Source organism: Centruroides sculpturatus, unplaced genomic scaffold (assembly GCF_000671375.1).
Source record: "Centruroides sculpturatus isolate CEXI.00-Female unplaced genomic scaffold, Cexi_2.0 scaffold383, whole genome shotgun sequence".
Classification (NCBI taxonomy): domain Eukaryota; kingdom Metazoa; phylum Arthropoda; class Arachnida; order Scorpiones; family Buthidae; genus Centruroides; species Centruroides sculpturatus.
The window spans coordinates 204014-221185 of record NW_019384849.1 but is presented as its reverse complement, the minus strand read 5'-3'; the positions used below and the strand labels follow the sequence as shown (position 1 = coordinate 221185).

Genomic DNA, 17172 nt, shown 5'->3' with positions numbered 1-17172 from the left:
GACTGTTTCATCACAGAAGTTAGTGCAGATCACATCAGATTCAGCTTTCTTGGACATAATACGAACTTTTCATTAATAATTGCAAATCAAAATTGCATTCATTTTGTTTTATAATATTTCCACAATGTATAAATTATATTAATTGTATTAAAAATATTCTGTGAGAATTCAAACTCTAACAAAATTTGGTCATCGATTTCATCATACCTATTCGATAACTGTTGTCATGTACTACCTGAGAACATCTCAATTTACCTTTCCTCGATGGCGAAAGCGACCCTTTCCCATGATCCCGATCTCCCAGCCATGTGTTACTGATTTTAACATCATAATTAATGATCGAAGGAGACAGTCATTGCCTGTTTCATCACAGATATAGAACCCTGTGTCTCTCTATAGGAACACCAAATATGATCTCCTGTCGATAATAGATTATTGTCTCCTCCGATTTGTCTCCATCTCCAGAGTCATTGCCTGTTCATCTAGGATTAAAGTAATTGAAATTTCCTGTGTCAGTGCCAAATTGTACTCTATCGGATTTTCACCTTACCCTTGACCAATGTCACCTTTGAAGACAAACCTTCCGATCCAGAACTTTCCCAATGATAATGTATGAACTCATAGTCTCCTTAGTTCCAATGAAACCTAATTATTACCTTGTAGACACCATCAACTTCAAGTATTTATCGACTCGCAAACAAATGTAAATTCTCTCACTCTCTCTCTCTCTCTCTCAAGCCATGCTGTGGTGTCTAGACCTATTTTAGCTCAATATATTATAAGTTATTTAACGAGAAAATGTATAATATGTATTTTCCTTTACAAATAAACAGTTATTTGTTTTTTTAATCTAGATTCTGAGTGTCTTGCTTCCAACGCTCTCTCTCACTCCTCCATCCCAAATCTGACCGCTTACACATGCTTCTCGCATGACTTAATCCAACTTAATTCACCATGCTGGCTTCCGTGTCAACGAGACATGGTGGTGTTGGTCCTGATGAGGCTCCAAACAAGTTCTGACCCTCCAGTCACAATTCTATTTTCCGTATATTTTTAATTTAAAAGGTCTATGGTCATTTCTTAATTATTGTTTATCCATTTTCATCAGTCCAATGAAATAATTCAAAAAATATGCATCCTACAAAAAAATCATTGAACCAAAAATGTCAGATTTTAAGGGAGTCACAAGCTGGTTATCAGTTTCATCATAGATGGCACTAATAATAAGCTTCTAAGAAGAGTCAATTCTAATATATGAGGTATTAAGCAATAAGTTTTCTTTGTTTATTACAACTAAAATTAAGTCTTAACTTAATAATAAAAGAGAAAAAAAAACAAAATCCAAAATTTTGGATTTTACAAAGTTGTAACATTAAAATTAAATTACATTTCAATGTTATTCAATTTAATCTCAATGTTAATTCTGAGAAGGAATATCAAGATTTTACAGATATGTATGTTAATATAATGTTTTATAATTAAAATCTTTTAATTTTAATTAAAAAGTGTCTTAATTATAATTATAAAATTAATTTCTTTCACAGAAGAAAACAACAATGGTAAAATATACATGCAATTTTACAAATATTGCTAATTACAGTAGAACACCTCTAATCCGTCACCTTTGGGACTAGGGGTATGGTCGAACGCAAAAAAGGTCGGATTATCAGAAAAAAGTAAAATAAACAATCTTCCCCTTTGTCCAGTCTTTGTAGCACTGCTAATTTTTCATTCAATGAAAGAGTAACGTGTTTACGTTTCACTCCTGAATGTTGAAAACACGCACAAAACTGTACATGTACACACAATGTAAAACATATACTGTAACAAACACAGAAAAACGCCACGGACGGTGAGTCACCGACGAGTCGGGACAAGTTTCTCGACTCCGACCACAGTCGGATTAACCAGAGTGACTGACTAGAACGGTTCTACTGTAGTAGCAAATGTAAAATTATATTTAATAGCTTAAATAAACAATTATAATGCAGAAACCTTTTTTCTAAAATATTCTGGACATTTTTTTTTACATCTGTTCTTCTTTTAATAGGAACATTTTCTAATCCCTAAATAAAATAATTATATTTATTAATCACTAGTTAATAAAATAAAACATTTTATGAAAAAAATAAAAGCTACCTGTATGACATGGGTTGTAGATGGAAGACCTTGAGCAAATAATAGAGTAAGAAGCTGCTCATCAATTTTACCATCCAGAGAATGCAAAAACAAAACTGTATTTGCTATCTATTATCATTTAAAAAAGTAGTAAAGTTAATAAATTTTATTTAAATCAATATGAAATTTTTTAAAATGTTTTTCATGAATTATGTATAAATTTTAATAGTTAGTTAATTTTGATCAAAATACATTACTTTCTAAACAATTGTTAAAAAAAGTTGCTTCCTAAAATTTTGTCTCTTTGTCCCCCAAATATGCTTAAGGATGCTAATAACAAAGGAGCAATTGCTTATTGTCTCATCATCACAATGCAAGGCTGCAATTTTTAATCACATTTTAATTTAAATTACCACATTACTTCTGGTCCAGACTGGAAGTTTGTATATAGTTAATCAGAGCCTTCAGTTCCTAAGCTTTCCATATCTAGTTTCAATATTCACCTAACTCTGTTTTCAAAATTAAGGAAGAATGAACAGACAGACAGTGACAGTGGGAATCTAGAGATCTGCAATTTGAAAACTGCAGCCCAATGATAGAGACAGTTTTAGTTTATTGAAAAAATCTTCTACACTATTCTCTTGCATAATTATTCTATTAACAAGCCACCATTTAATACACTAAAGCCCCAACTAGAATGTTAGGATTCCTATATTTAGAGACTCCCAATATCATAAAAGTATCAATACCAGTATCATGAATAGTTTTAAAATATTGATACTGGTATTGATCTTAAAGTATTGACACCAGCCAGCATCAGAATTGAGTATTGAAACCAGAAATCTTGCTGGCTGTTGCTGTTCAGTCTGTGCTTAATTTTGAAACATTTTGTGTAATTGAAACTTTAAATTTTAACGTAAAATAACGTGCTTCATTCTAGTTAGTTATTATTAATAAATTATTAAAACTGATATCTAATATAACTGTTAACAATACTGTATCAGCTAATTTGAGATTTTAATATATTTCAAGTTTTTCAAATAATTGGCAAATGATTTATAAATAGTAATCTACACTAAGCATACAGTATACACACCTGAATATGAAATTTGACGTAATAAATTTATTGATTTTTGATTATTAATATTTTTTAAGTAAATTTAACTTAACAAAAAATAGTGTAAGATTTTGTTTCAGTTTCAGCCAAAATTGACTTTAAAACCCAAGTATGGTTTTGGATTTGGCTGCAAAATCTAATTTTCATTGACTCTCACTTGTCTATGGAAAATATAATGATACTAGATCCAATAGCCGAGGAAAAGTATTGATATTGGTATCAGTATTGGGTCAAAAGTATTGAATACAAAGTATCAATATGATATCAGTATCGGCAGTATCGGGAATGTCCCTATCTATATGTCATACTTGCCAGAAACAAACAAAAGAATTAAGTAAGCATATTATATCAGGATCCTATAAAACTGTTTGCTCTAATATGATTTTGTTGTATATATGAACTTCAAAAAAATATTTATGGAAACAGTTCATATTTTAAGAAACAATCAGTGTAATCCAACAGTGAGCCTTCGTGAACAATGGACCATCTTATTAAAATAATTAATTATTAAACTCTTAGATTAATTCCGGTAAATTGGGTTTGTTTATGAAATAACTTAAATATTAAAAAGTTTTATTATATATATTTTTATAATATTTTTACTGTTTTTGTTGCTATTTTTAATCATTCTAAACTTTCAAAATGTTATTCTAAATATATGTTCCAAAAATCTACTTTTTTTGTTTCTAATCTAATTTATGTTTTAATGTTCTTATTTCATTTTTTTCTAATTAGTTTATGATGATTATGTAAATATTATCAAAATTACTTCAAATTATATTTTATAAGTTTACATTTTGTTTTTTGAGCATATTTAATAATTTTACACAACAAGTGCCGTTTTAACCAATATTTTTTCATGGAAAAATAATGTAACACCAGTGACACATGCATGGGTCGATTATCTATTAATGATTTTTATTCAATTTATTCAGTAATTTATTACTGAATAAATTATAAATTTTATGTAAAATGATAAATTTTACATAAAATTTATCATTTTATGTAAAATTTTATCATTTTACATAAAATAAATGTAAAATTATTTTACATTTATTTTATGTAAAATAAATGTAAAATAATTTATGTAAAATAAATGTAAAATAATTAAGTAATATTATTCAATTTATTCACAATAATTACTGAAATAAATTTCAAAAATATAAGGCTAAGTCCTCTTATGACATTTCAAAAACTGTATTAACTTTGTCAAAATTAAATATAGCATACAAAAGAATAAGCAATTATAGCACGCTCAATAAAAATAATATTAAATTACTCAATTTAATAAAAATTAGTAAAAATATTTTTAGAATTTTCTCTTAAAAATTCTAGAACTTAATTCAGTTACATCCAAAAAATTTCTAGAACTTACTTTTGCTACATCCAATATATTGTAAATATCTCCAGGTTTAATTATTACAAAACTAAATGTTTGTTTAAAACGAGGAATACTATAAAAAAAACAAGCAAACAAATAATTATTACTAAAAAAAATACATATTTCTAAAAATATTACAATAAAAATGACTGAAAATAATAAGCTTATGCTAAATGGATTAATATAATAAACTTTCTTCATTAATTAATATCAAATTATATAATCAATATATATTCAGTACTTTAGTATTAGTTACAATGCAACAATGACTAATAGATTGCATGCATTAACCATAAAAAAAAAATAAAGAATGAAATGATTTAAAAGATATGATTGATGTGTTAATATTTATAAAAAATATCTATTTTTAAAATTCTCTGCTAAATTCTGATTACTAATTTTTTTTATTTTTTTAGTAATGAGAAAATTCTTCTTATATGGGTAAAATAGTACAGTAATAAATTTTATATTCTTTATCATCAATAATGGCTGTTGAAGGAAAAGATCATCTCCCAGAATCCTGAGATACATTTTATCATTTTACATAAAAACAAAAAGTTGTTAAAAGCCCAATAAAAATATTTTTTATTGCTTATAATAAAATACTTTCAGAAATAATAAATATGCATTTCTATAATAATAATAATGACTAAAATTAGAGCTGTGTTTGGCATAAATTTAGTTGTTTCAAATAAACATATCTCATTAATAAAAACTTTTGGCCTTAAGTTATGTGTATCTCAGAGTTAAATGATTTTGAAATTAGAAAATGTAAGTTGTGTATTCTGACATTGAGTTACATGGATTTAATTTGAAAATTAATTTCCACCAAAATGTAGGTGTTTTTTGTAATAAAAATTACATAATAATTATTAAAATTATTATTTTTAGAAAATTGCTAAAAATGGTTTTTAAAAAGCCATTAATTTTTTCTAATTTCAAGTATTAAAAATCTGGCAATATAGAAAATTTCTAGCATGTGTTTAAATTCATTTCATATTTGGTTTTAAGACTTTCTTATTCCTTAAATTTCAGATTTCACAATTATGTATCATTTTTCTCAAGGTAAAATTCTTATGTAAATTGATCATACAAACATTTAGGCTGTAAAAAGTATTATGAGTGGTATGCAGATGACTGAAGAGGTAGAGTTACCACCCAAAGTTCATTCAAAGATATTTTAAGCCTCCAGGAGCTAGAGGCCAGTGAGGAGGAGGAAGATAAATTTGATTTAATTATCAACCATGTTGATGAGGTTACAACATCTTCACTTCCAATCTGACTATCTGACCTGGAAAGCAGATTCAATTAAGTGTTGATGGGAAAGATGATGTCCCAATAATTGCAAGTAATAAACAGATATAATAAATATCCCAATTATTTACCTTCACAATTTAAAAATAGCAAAGAGGCAAACAATTATATAATAGATTTTCAAACTGACTTTCATATGAAACTGATCTAGATACTTCAACAAAACTGCCTTGAAAAAAGAAGAAAAGAAGACAGATTAAGAAACAGAACTAAAATTTTAAGAATACACAAAGAAGCTTATGCTAGAGTGAAGAAAGTAGATAGAAGATATGTTCAATACATTCCAAGATCAGCTCTTAGCATGCCAACATGCAAGTCAAAATGCTATCGTAAATGTAAATACAGATACTGAAATTTCTACAGACAAAGATCGTATTAATATAAATCAAACACTGTGGAAAAAATGGATCGGAACATCAAAATATTCATTTGTGCTTTGGTAGACAGAAAAGGATAAAAGAAAATTACCAGTCACTGGATCTAAACAAAAGAAATCCTTGGTATATTATTTAAAATAAAAAGTCTGAAGAATAATGTTCCTATCTATCTTGTCATTAAAGGAAACAAAAGTGTATGACTGGTTAAATAAAGAATACATTACTCCACAAAACACTGAACCTAAAATTAATTCTGCCATAAGAAGTTTGACTTCAAAAAGGTATATGAGAGCTTATTAATCCTTTAGCTAATCTTTCAATTCATTACTGTCAAGCTTTTTCAGGATCTGGAGCCACCAATTTGCTCAATTGCAGATGTTTACACACTTGGAGCAGACAATGTTAAAGAATGACTAGCATATTGCTTGACTTCTGTCATTTTGCGATAGAATTGAGGCAGAGCTAAAAAGAAACAAGCAATCACTGCACCTGTTAGGCATAGAAGAGGCAATCCTTGTACCTACTGGCCATGGGCAACACGACCCTTGCACTTTCCAGGTATGGAGAGACAATCCAAGGACAAAGCAATCACCATTGATTGGTTTGTTCTTGTGTTTTGTTCATTTTTTGTGCCTATTTTCCATTAGGTGCAGATAATGCAGTTTTATTTTTGACCCTAGAACTAAATTCTGTTAGGCACACTCAATTGCACCAGAGAGCATGGGCATTGTCAGTTTAATACCTCTGTATATCAAAAATAAAGTCACGGATTCCTATTTATTACATTTAAATGGATCCTCATTACATTTTTGGATTCCTCATTGCAATTAATGGAAAATGGCAAAGTCAATTCTATAAGCTCATACAAGCATGCTAACAACCGTGGTACATTGCACAACAAAGTCATATGATTTGTGTGATATCGTTTTGTTGAGCACACTCATGCTACAACTTTATATTTAAAAAGCAGTCATGGATTTTATTACATTTTTGGATTCCTCATCAAAATTAATGAAAAATGGTAAAGTTCAATCAAAATTAATTAAATAGATTTTGAGAATAAACACAATTCTGTAAGCCACATAGAAGACACTTCACTAATGCTCTGCCTCAGTAGAGACCTATGGCAGAAAATTACTTAAAGATGGGTACAAAAGAAAACATTTCCATGTACCAGATGAAAAAAAAAACCAATGCAATTTGTACTGTTCTTACAAACTTGGAAATATATCTGAAGAAATATATCTATATACCAGCAATAAAAGGAGGAAGCTTGGAAAGAAAATATGAATGATAAATAAAAAGTTGTAAAAAACCAAAATGTTCATTGTAATCATTGATATTCAGGGAGTGTTGCTGGCTCTGTATCAGAAAGCTAATATTCTATATTTTAAAACTAACAAGTAAGTTATGCTTCCACAATACATCATTTATAATATTTCAAAAAAGTTGGCTATATGTTACTTGTCACAGAAAGAGAAGGAAATATGATAGCAAATGTGTTTGCATCCTGTCTTAATTAATTTTAAGCTAAGTCATAGAATTAGAAATAATTGATTTTCTTGAATCAAATATTCAAAAATTATTATATCCTGCATTGGTGGTATTGACAATATTTACTTGCTGTATTATCCACAGTGAATGATATTTTCCACCTCAAATTACATAAATCAACTTTGTGGCAGATTATGCAGATAATTGCCATTCCTAGAATTTGACAATTCTGAAAAATCCTGTAATGTGTCTTCTCTGTACTTGTCAAACTTTAATGTCATACATTGTTTAGTTCATGAGATATTTTGTTTACAGAACAATGTCCTTGCACAAAATCCTACTTCAAACTTTATGATAGCTTATTCTCATTTATTTCCAGCTGAAATTGTTTCAAGGATCAGAAAGTGATTTTTCTATTTTTCAGGCATGAAATAAACCTGTGAAAACATTTAAAACATTGAGGGTCATAGCACCCCAGACTATCTTACACAGACAAGGGTTCAAGGTTGTAGCTACTTTCAGACTGAATACAGTAGAACGGCATTTATCTGAATCAATTGGGGACTGGGGTTGTTCGGATAACTTATTTTTCGGATAACCGATTATGTACAAAAAAATATCCAATGTTGAAATTTTTCTCTGTTGCGTGTCGCTTTGTGTTGAATTTTCATTGATGTAAAGCCTAATGTAAACTTTTTTAAATAATAATTGTGGCTATTGTATTGTTAAAAATTATTTCTTTATTTTTTACAAACAAAATAAATATATTGAAAAATATAAAAACAAAAAAAAATTATACTTTAGAAGTTAATCTAGTATCAAAAACGTTCGATTCAGCACGGCACACAGTCCTCAGAAAAACACCACACAAAAGTGCCAGTGCTGCCAGCTAAAACACATATCAACAGTAAGGCTAAGACTCCACTACCGTAAAAACGGCGTAAAAACCCCTCACCGTAAAAACTTTTAATCACATGACCTATTTGCATTTGCGATGGGATTACGGTGGAGGTCCGGCTAGGGCAAAGTTTTTACGGCGACGGTGCTGCCCAAAGTGTTGAAAGTAAATACTTCTTCGCACGTGAATTGGTGGAAACGGAAGATGGTTGTATACGTGATATATCGATATAAAGACAATGATTATATTCTACGAGTATTTTCTGTACTATAATTACAAATGTAGTAAAAATAATATCGTTACTTTAATATACTAACTTTTATTATCGTATTATTAAGATAATATACAGCACTTATAAGCTTAGCTTTTTTATTATATACTCCTCTAAATTGAAAGATTTCCTTTGGTATCCATTATTATAATCGGATTATCTCTTGTCGTAGATACACGAATACTTTCGATAAATCTTTCTGGATCAATTCTAGAGTAGCCACGAGAGAACGTACACAAAAACTCGTTTTCCGCCATTTTAGCTCGTGTTGCGATGACCTAGATTTCACTGACTTCTGATTGGTGGAAGATACCTCTTTACGGCCGTATTCGCGTCGAAAGTTGAACATAGCTCAACTCGCTTTTACGTTGGTTTTACGACCTGCTCAGGCGTAAGATATCAGGGTAAGATATCACGTGATTAAAAGCTTTTACGGCGAGGGGTTTTTACGCTGTTGTTACGGTAGTGGAGTCTTAGCTTAAAAATATTGGAGTAGCCCAAGATATAGCCAAAGATTGCAGTGCCACAGCACTAGCGAAAATTTAAATTTGCCGACTGGAATTCTTTTGGATAACCGACTTTAGGATAAACGACGCTCTACTGTATGTCATTACATTATGTATGGCTGCCAAACATTCATGGCATCATGACCACCTCTTGCAACAATTGTATAAAACTTCTATGACTTCTATTCATTATTTTTGATGATATCAAATCATCAAAAATGGCATCAGAGCAATTGTGTGACAATAAAGAAAAAATATATTTGAACACACGTGTAAGGTAGCAATTTTCCTCAATAGTTTATTGAGAGCCAGTGATAAGTGGAAAAAACTTTTCAATCAAAATTTTTATATAGATAGATAGCATATACAGTAGCATGAAAATATCATGGAAGCACAGCTAAATAAGTTAATTTGGTGAAAAATGCCTGTGTGAAACTAGTAGGTGTGGAAAATTACTGTTATTTCATATGATCATGGGTTATTCTAAAACATAACTAATAAACAATAAATATTAACAATAAACAAAAATATATAAATTATTTACTTCACTATAAATATAATATGGTAAATAATAGTTTATATAATTTAAATACAGACATGTAGGTACCATACCTTATATAACAAAAGCAGTTATCTGAAGTAACAAGTGCAGCATCATCACATAGTTTAATCTTCTCAAGTAATTTGAATGGGTCTTCTGTTTTAGATAAAGGCACAATGACCTGAAAACAAATAAATAAAAACTTATTCTTGTCTGTTAACATGTTCAATACATTATGTGCACATTCTTTTATATTCTTAATATAACAATATGAAAAAACTTCTTATATCAAAAATCTGATATGATGTAAGATTAAGTATTGACTTTAATATGTTACATTATTGATACTGCTTATTATCATTATATGATATTTTCTGTTGAGATAAATGAAATTTTGACAATATAAAATAAAATTATGTATTTATTAAATAAATTATAACAAATGAACTTCCTATCTACCACTGGAGGTAATATAATTCTCTCCACGTGAATATAAACCTTCTAAATCCCCAGTGTTACTCTTTTTGGCAAACGTTTTCGACCCTACCAGGGTCTAAAACGTTATCAGACCCTACCAGGGCAAATGTTATCAGACCCTGGTAGGGTCAAAAACATTTGCCAAAAAGAGTAACACTGGGGATTTAGAAGGTTTATATTCACGTGGAGAGAAAAATAAATTATATTTTTCTAAACAACATTTCACAGTTTTATTATTTAAATGTCTACTAGGACAGATCATATTACTAGGACTTATTATACCAGTGTCCAAGTCCTGCAAAATGAGGAAACATATCCAGAGAAAAAAGGAAAAATCTTTATTGTTGGCCTGATTTACCTGTACACAATTTACACACTTTGCTTGTGTTTCAGACCATTTGGTCCCTCATCACCAGGTTTACTGCCACCATGTGATTATTTTTGTTTATACAATAGAGCGTCTTTTATCCGAAATGTCCATTATCCGAAAGCATTCCAGACGGCAAATTTAAATTTTTGCTAGTGCTGTGGCGCTGCAATCTTTGGCTATATCTTGGGCTACTCCAATATTTTTTTTGTTGATGTGTGTGTTTTAGCTGGAGCACTGGCACTTTTGTGTGGTGTTTTTCTGAGGACTGTGTGTCATGCTGAATCAAATGTTTTTGATACTAGATCAACTTCTAAAGTATCTTTTTGTTTTTGGTTTTTATATTTTTCAATATATTTATTTTGTTTGTAAGAAATAAAGAAATAATTTTTAACGATACAATAGCCACAATTATTATTTTAAAAAGTATACGTTAGGCTTAACATCGACGAAAATTCAACGCAAAGCGACACACAACGGAGAAATATTTCAACACGGGATAGGTTAATATATTTTTTTGTACATAATCGGTTATCCGAACAACCTCAGTCCCCAATTGATTCAGATAAATGACGCTCTACTGTATGTCAATCACTATCAAGAAATTTATAACAAATATAAACAGAGCTGTTTTCATAAATTAAAAACTGCACTGAAAAGCTGAGCGCAACACTAGCACTAGTCTAATGCTGATTTTTTTTTTAAGTGAGCTGTTATACTGTAAAGGTGGTTTGTACTAGCTTTACATATTTTGCTGTTACAGTAGAGCATCATTTATCCGAATCAATTGGGGACTGGGGTTGTTCAGAAAATCGATATTTCAGATAACCGATTATGTACGAAAAAATATATTAACCTATCCCATGTTGAAATTTTTCTCCGTTGCGTGTCGCTTTGCATTGAATTTTCGTCGATGTTAAGCCTAACAAAGACTATTGTTTCGTTAAAAATTATTTTTTTATTTTGTACAAACAAAATAAATATATTGATAAATATAAAAACAATAAAAAATTATACTTCAGAAGTTAATTTAGTATCAAAAACGTAAAATATTTGAGTAGCCCAAGACATAGCCAAAGATTGCAGCGCCACAGCACTGGCAAAAATTTAAATTTGCTGACTGGAATTCTTTTGGATAATTGACTTTCGGATAAACGATGTTCTACTGTATATTGTTTTGTTTTCATTAATACTTAATTAGAATACCAGTAATCATTTATTCTATTTAGAGACAATATATTTAATACATAGCACTTGTTAACTCAGTTTTGACATTAGAGACAGTAGTGAGATCACTACTGTACTCAGCTTTTCAATTGATTTTGTTACATTTTTCTCAAATAATTTATCTAAAAATTGATTAAATTATGAAAATACTTTTTAATTGTTTTTTAATTTTAAACATTTAAAAAAAAATATACTTTTTTATTTTTATAAAGAAAAAATGCACAGAAAATTAATATGAGGGTAATCTTATTAACAGTTATTCAATAAAATAATAAAATCAATTCTTATTTTATTAAAAAAAAATGTTAAGTTTTACTTTTTGCTTTAATGAGATGAAATTAAATATTACAAAGTCAAGTTATAATCTACTTACAACTAAAAATGGCAATTGTCCTTGACCACCTAATGATCGTTTTTTCATTAAAATATCATCTCTCTTGTTTTTTCTTATTTGTTGCAACTTAAAGAAAAAAAGATTTTTATTATTTATAAAAATTTTAATATTAATAATACTTAACTGTAATAAAAATTCACACAAAAACATTTGAGATGTAAAAAAAATTGTGCCAAGTAAAAAATTATGACAATTTGGATGAGAGTCAAATTTTTTTATAGGAATTTTTCTTTGATAAAGGTAAACTTGGCACTTTGAACTGAAATGTAAAAAACATTAATACAGGTAAAAATCTTATGGGTACTGTTTCAAAATGCCAAGCTTATCTTTGCCCAAAAAAAATCACCTAAGAAAAAATTTGACTGTTATTCAAATTGTCATAATTTTTTACATCTCAGCTGTTTTTATTTTGATATCAATTATTTTTTGGTTAATTATTGTGTTATTACATCAAGACTCAAGATGATGACATACAGTTAGGTTGGTGCTCGGCAACATAACAGCCACTGACTGAATGCTTTCAATATACAGTTAGTAAAATCATTATAAAAAGTTTTAATGTGCATAAATTTGAGCTTTTGTTATTCTGGATAACATTTTGAATGAAAATCATTTGTTTCAATCTAATTTTATCTTTATAAGCATGAAATTAAGAGATAAAAGTAAAATAATGCTATGGGAAACCCCTGTGAACTTTGTTCTAATGATCCAGAAGTTTCATGAGCACCTTACTGATAATGAGAAAGGCTTAAGTTTAAAATTTAAGCTTCCTACACTGAATATTTTCTCTACGACTGTCTGCAGTGCCTGATGAAGAAAAAAAGAAAATACAGCTGTTTTGGTAATTTTTGCACCTTTCGACTGCTTATATTTTGGCAATCCTTTTACAGAAACATCTGAAATTTTGCACACTATCTAAAGAAAACAAGTATCTATCAGAATTACTATAGGCATTTGGGTGTAGAAAAATCAACCCCCAAAAATCAGAAACCCCGATTCCTGGCCTCTCTTCTGCCTGAATATGAAAACATTAAAATCTTACCTCTGACAGCAGCACAATCAATTAAAAAATATACATTTGATATAAACAGTTGCAAAGACAAATAAGTTTAAACTTAGAAAATTTACATGATGTTATTTAGTGAATTTAGAAACACATCCAGTTTATTATAATTACTGAAATACATATATATAACCCATTCAACAGGTATCCGTCTGTCCGTCTCGTAACCGATAACAGACACTACAGGCACCCCTATTGTGTGTCATATTTCAAACATTCAAATTAACAATTTTAATTCTTATTTAAATTAACAATATAAATTTTTATTATTCATTTGGCCAATAAATTATTATTTGGTCAATATAACAATATAAATAATTCAGTATATTTGTAATAGGAATTTATTACTTCAGGGTCTTATATCTCTTGAAGGGTCGCGAGTAGGGGTATGGTTCCTTTGACTTTATTGTTAGTACAGGGGTCTATGGTTTGGGGGGGGTCGCCACCTCTTCATTCAGAGGGTAAATCTTACCATTCAGATTTTAACAGAGCTGTAGAGCATCTTGATAAGAACAAAAAAGTCAAAGGAACCGTGCCTCATGGAAATTTGTAAAGAACGCCCACTAGGGGGCGTTCCGAGCTACTAGTATTATAGAAACCAGATAAATTGCTGATACAGTAAGAAGTTTAGTATACTTAAGAATATAGCAATACATGCCAAACTTTACAATTAAGTACCTTAGCTTATAAATGGTTAATAAGATGTGCTAAATATGTCAAATTGCACAAATGAGGTTTGGGGAGAATTAAAGCAGCTCCTTAAAAATTGACAGTTGAAAATATTATGGTGATAGCTGCAAAAACATTACAATAAATTGAATAAAATGTAATAATGCCTTGACTAAGCCTGTAGAAATTTATTGGAGAAATTTGCCATAAAACAGGGAGACTGTTTTTTAAAAGTAAAATTGAAACCTACAATATCTAAATGCTTGATTAAAAAAAAAAAAATTAAGCATGCACAGATATTATTAGTAGGACATATGAGTCGATCACAGTTACTGAACTATACTTTTGACTTTTGTGAAAGAACGAAACAGAGCTTTAGAAAGAATTAAAAATGAAAATCAGTTTTTATTTTAAAACTTTTTTGTTGCTATTTAATGAATAAAATTTTATGGTAGCTTGAATTAAAATGAATTATTCACTTATTCCCCATGGAAAATTTCCAAATTTATAAACTACATTTAAAAACTTTTCCTGAACTTAGTTAAATAACTAAATAGAAGTTTTATCATCATTTCATAAACATATTTTCTTTTATTTTTCATATTTTTCATAGATATATTTCAATGTTAATGTTTTAAAATTTATTAGAAAATAAAACAATAATACAATAAAAATATATTTTTAAAAAATTTAAAGAAACACTTTTTATTCACATAAGTGCACTAAAAAGTAAAAAAAAAAAAATTTCAGCTTTCACAGTATTTAAATATAATAATTATAATTAAATTAATTATTAAAAATATTAATATAATTACAATTATTAAATTTAGCAAAAGATGGCACCTAAAGCCTACTTCTAGTGGCAAATTATCAATACTTAGCATTTAATTAATAATTGTATTAGTATAGTCCAATATAATCAGGCAATTGTGTGGCTTTAATATATAACTATCAAGTTTTAGATGTTTATATTTATACATTAATCTGTTAATTTCATACTTTCTATCAGTTATGATCAAAATTTGAAATGGAACGTATTACTCCATTTAACATATGACACAAATCCTGCACTTCAGATTTTCATTTATCTGAATTATAATTCTGCAGAATTAAATTTCAGCTAAAGAGGAATTATGTTCAGAAATAGTATAATAATGTCAAAACAGGTTAATAAGATAGATAGTATTGAGTTGTTCGGAAAGAAATTTTGTTTTTTTTTGAAAAAACACAATATTTTTATAATAAATAATTATTTTATTGAATTATATATTGACATTTTGGTCAAATACCTGTTGTCATCGTTTCTGGTAGTGGCATGATTTTACATTCATAAAAGTTTTGATCGCTGCTTACAAAAAACTGATCCAAGTGATTNTAGTGATGTAACGAATATTCGGTTACTATTCGGTATTCGGCCTATTCGGCCTATTTTTCACTATTCGGCCGAATACCGAATATTTAATCACTATTCGGCCGAATACCGAATACCTAAAAACAGGAGTAATAAACAACAAAAACACAGTAAATTAATCATTTTGGTATTTAGAGTTAATGTTATAGAGTTAGTGTTGTTTGTTTATATTTATTTATAACTTGTAACATGTACAAAATAAAAAAGAAAATAATATTAGTCACATGTATTCACAATTCATAATTACAAAGATCAGCACACATACACGTCTATCATTGGAGAATCCTCGCACATCTGAGGGTCAGAAATTTCGTGGTATAAACTACGAAATTTCTTTTGTTAAAAAAAATCCTTATAAAGACGGAACGAGAAAACAGAAAATTAAAAGAGAAAAAGGAAAAATAAAATCAATAAAAACTTCGATTCCCATGAGTTGGGTTCCTTGTTGAGATGAGTACATTTCTGTGTCACGATTGTGTCACCCATCCCCTCATTGGAGCAAGAAAATCGTAATCGCTGACGAAATCGGAGAAAGGTTCGAAAATGAAGACTTGATATAAAAGGGGACAGGCACGATAAGTGTGGAAGTTATTATTGGTGTCTGTGTGTACTCCGAATGTCTATCTCCCGCCGAGATTCTGTCAACCAACATCTTCTTCTCGCCTACAAGACTACAACTGACTTAACTGACCTCAATACATATTCAACTGGAAGAAACTATTGAACGTTTTTTGTGCTGGACTTGATCTCCTATACTAACTAAGGTATTTATCCTGCCCGTGCACTATTGTACGCTCTCTCTCTGCGTAAACTAAACGCGAAATCAGTTGTAACTAGAACTAGAAAATGATCGATGAAACTAGAACAAGAACTATTTTATTTACTAATGTAAACCTACGTTAAACATATATAAATAAACGGTTGTTTATGCTAAACCCTTCTCGAGTGTAGTTTCTTCCGTTTTTCTCTCCATTCCGGGTCCAACCCTCATACCTATCTGCTCGCACGAACGTGTGGTCTCTGTATCGACTGAAGGATACAGTGGTGTCATCCTGACGTGGTATCGAAGAGATACCGACCCTATGGTCACACCCTGCCTATCCTACTTTTTAAGCGCTCGTCTTTGCTCTTCTCTTTCTCTTTCCTCTATCGCTCTAATCCATGTATGCCTGTGCATACATCATAATACGCGCTCACGATACTTTCGATTCGTCACTTTTCCGTTGTAAAGTTCCCATTTTACAATTACGTGACTCAGCCTGGTGATAACAGAGAAAAGAGACAGACAGAACGTCGATATAAGACACAGTTATGATTTCACAGATTTGAGACAGCTTGATAGCCCGAACGGCCCCAGGCTTTCGCCCGTGCACGCTAAGTGACATTCATTCCAAGCATTAGCTTTCCGAAGTCTATGACAACAATTGTTTGGCATTGACGGCCGCGAATTTCGCGCCAATAAGCTACTTCGACTCGTTCGATTATGTTATCGACTCAATTTCATATTTATTTTCACATTTTCACTTCGCGGTCCTTCTCTGTTCTTT

General features: G+C 29.6%; 1 protein-coding gene across 1 annotated transcript in view; it reads right to left on the bottom strand.

The window, feature by feature from the left end:
• LOC111630432 (pre-rRNA-processing protein TSR1 homolog) overlaps window positions 1–17172 on the bottom strand; it is a 94402-nt gene that overhangs the window by 66938 nt on the left and 10292 nt on the right. The window contains exons 3-7 of the mRNA XM_023374525.1: window positions 12462–12548; window positions 10089–10198; window positions 4611–4689; window positions 2140–2247; window positions 1996–2066 (exon numbers count right to left, since the gene is read on the bottom strand). Coding sequence (XP_023230293.1) covers window positions 1996–2066; window positions 2140–2247; window positions 4611–4689; window positions 10089–10198; window positions 12462–12548 — 455 coding nt within the window. The remainder of the gene's footprint in view (window positions 1–1995; window positions 2067–2139; window positions 2248–4610; window positions 4690–10088; window positions 10199–12461; window positions 12549–17172) is intronic.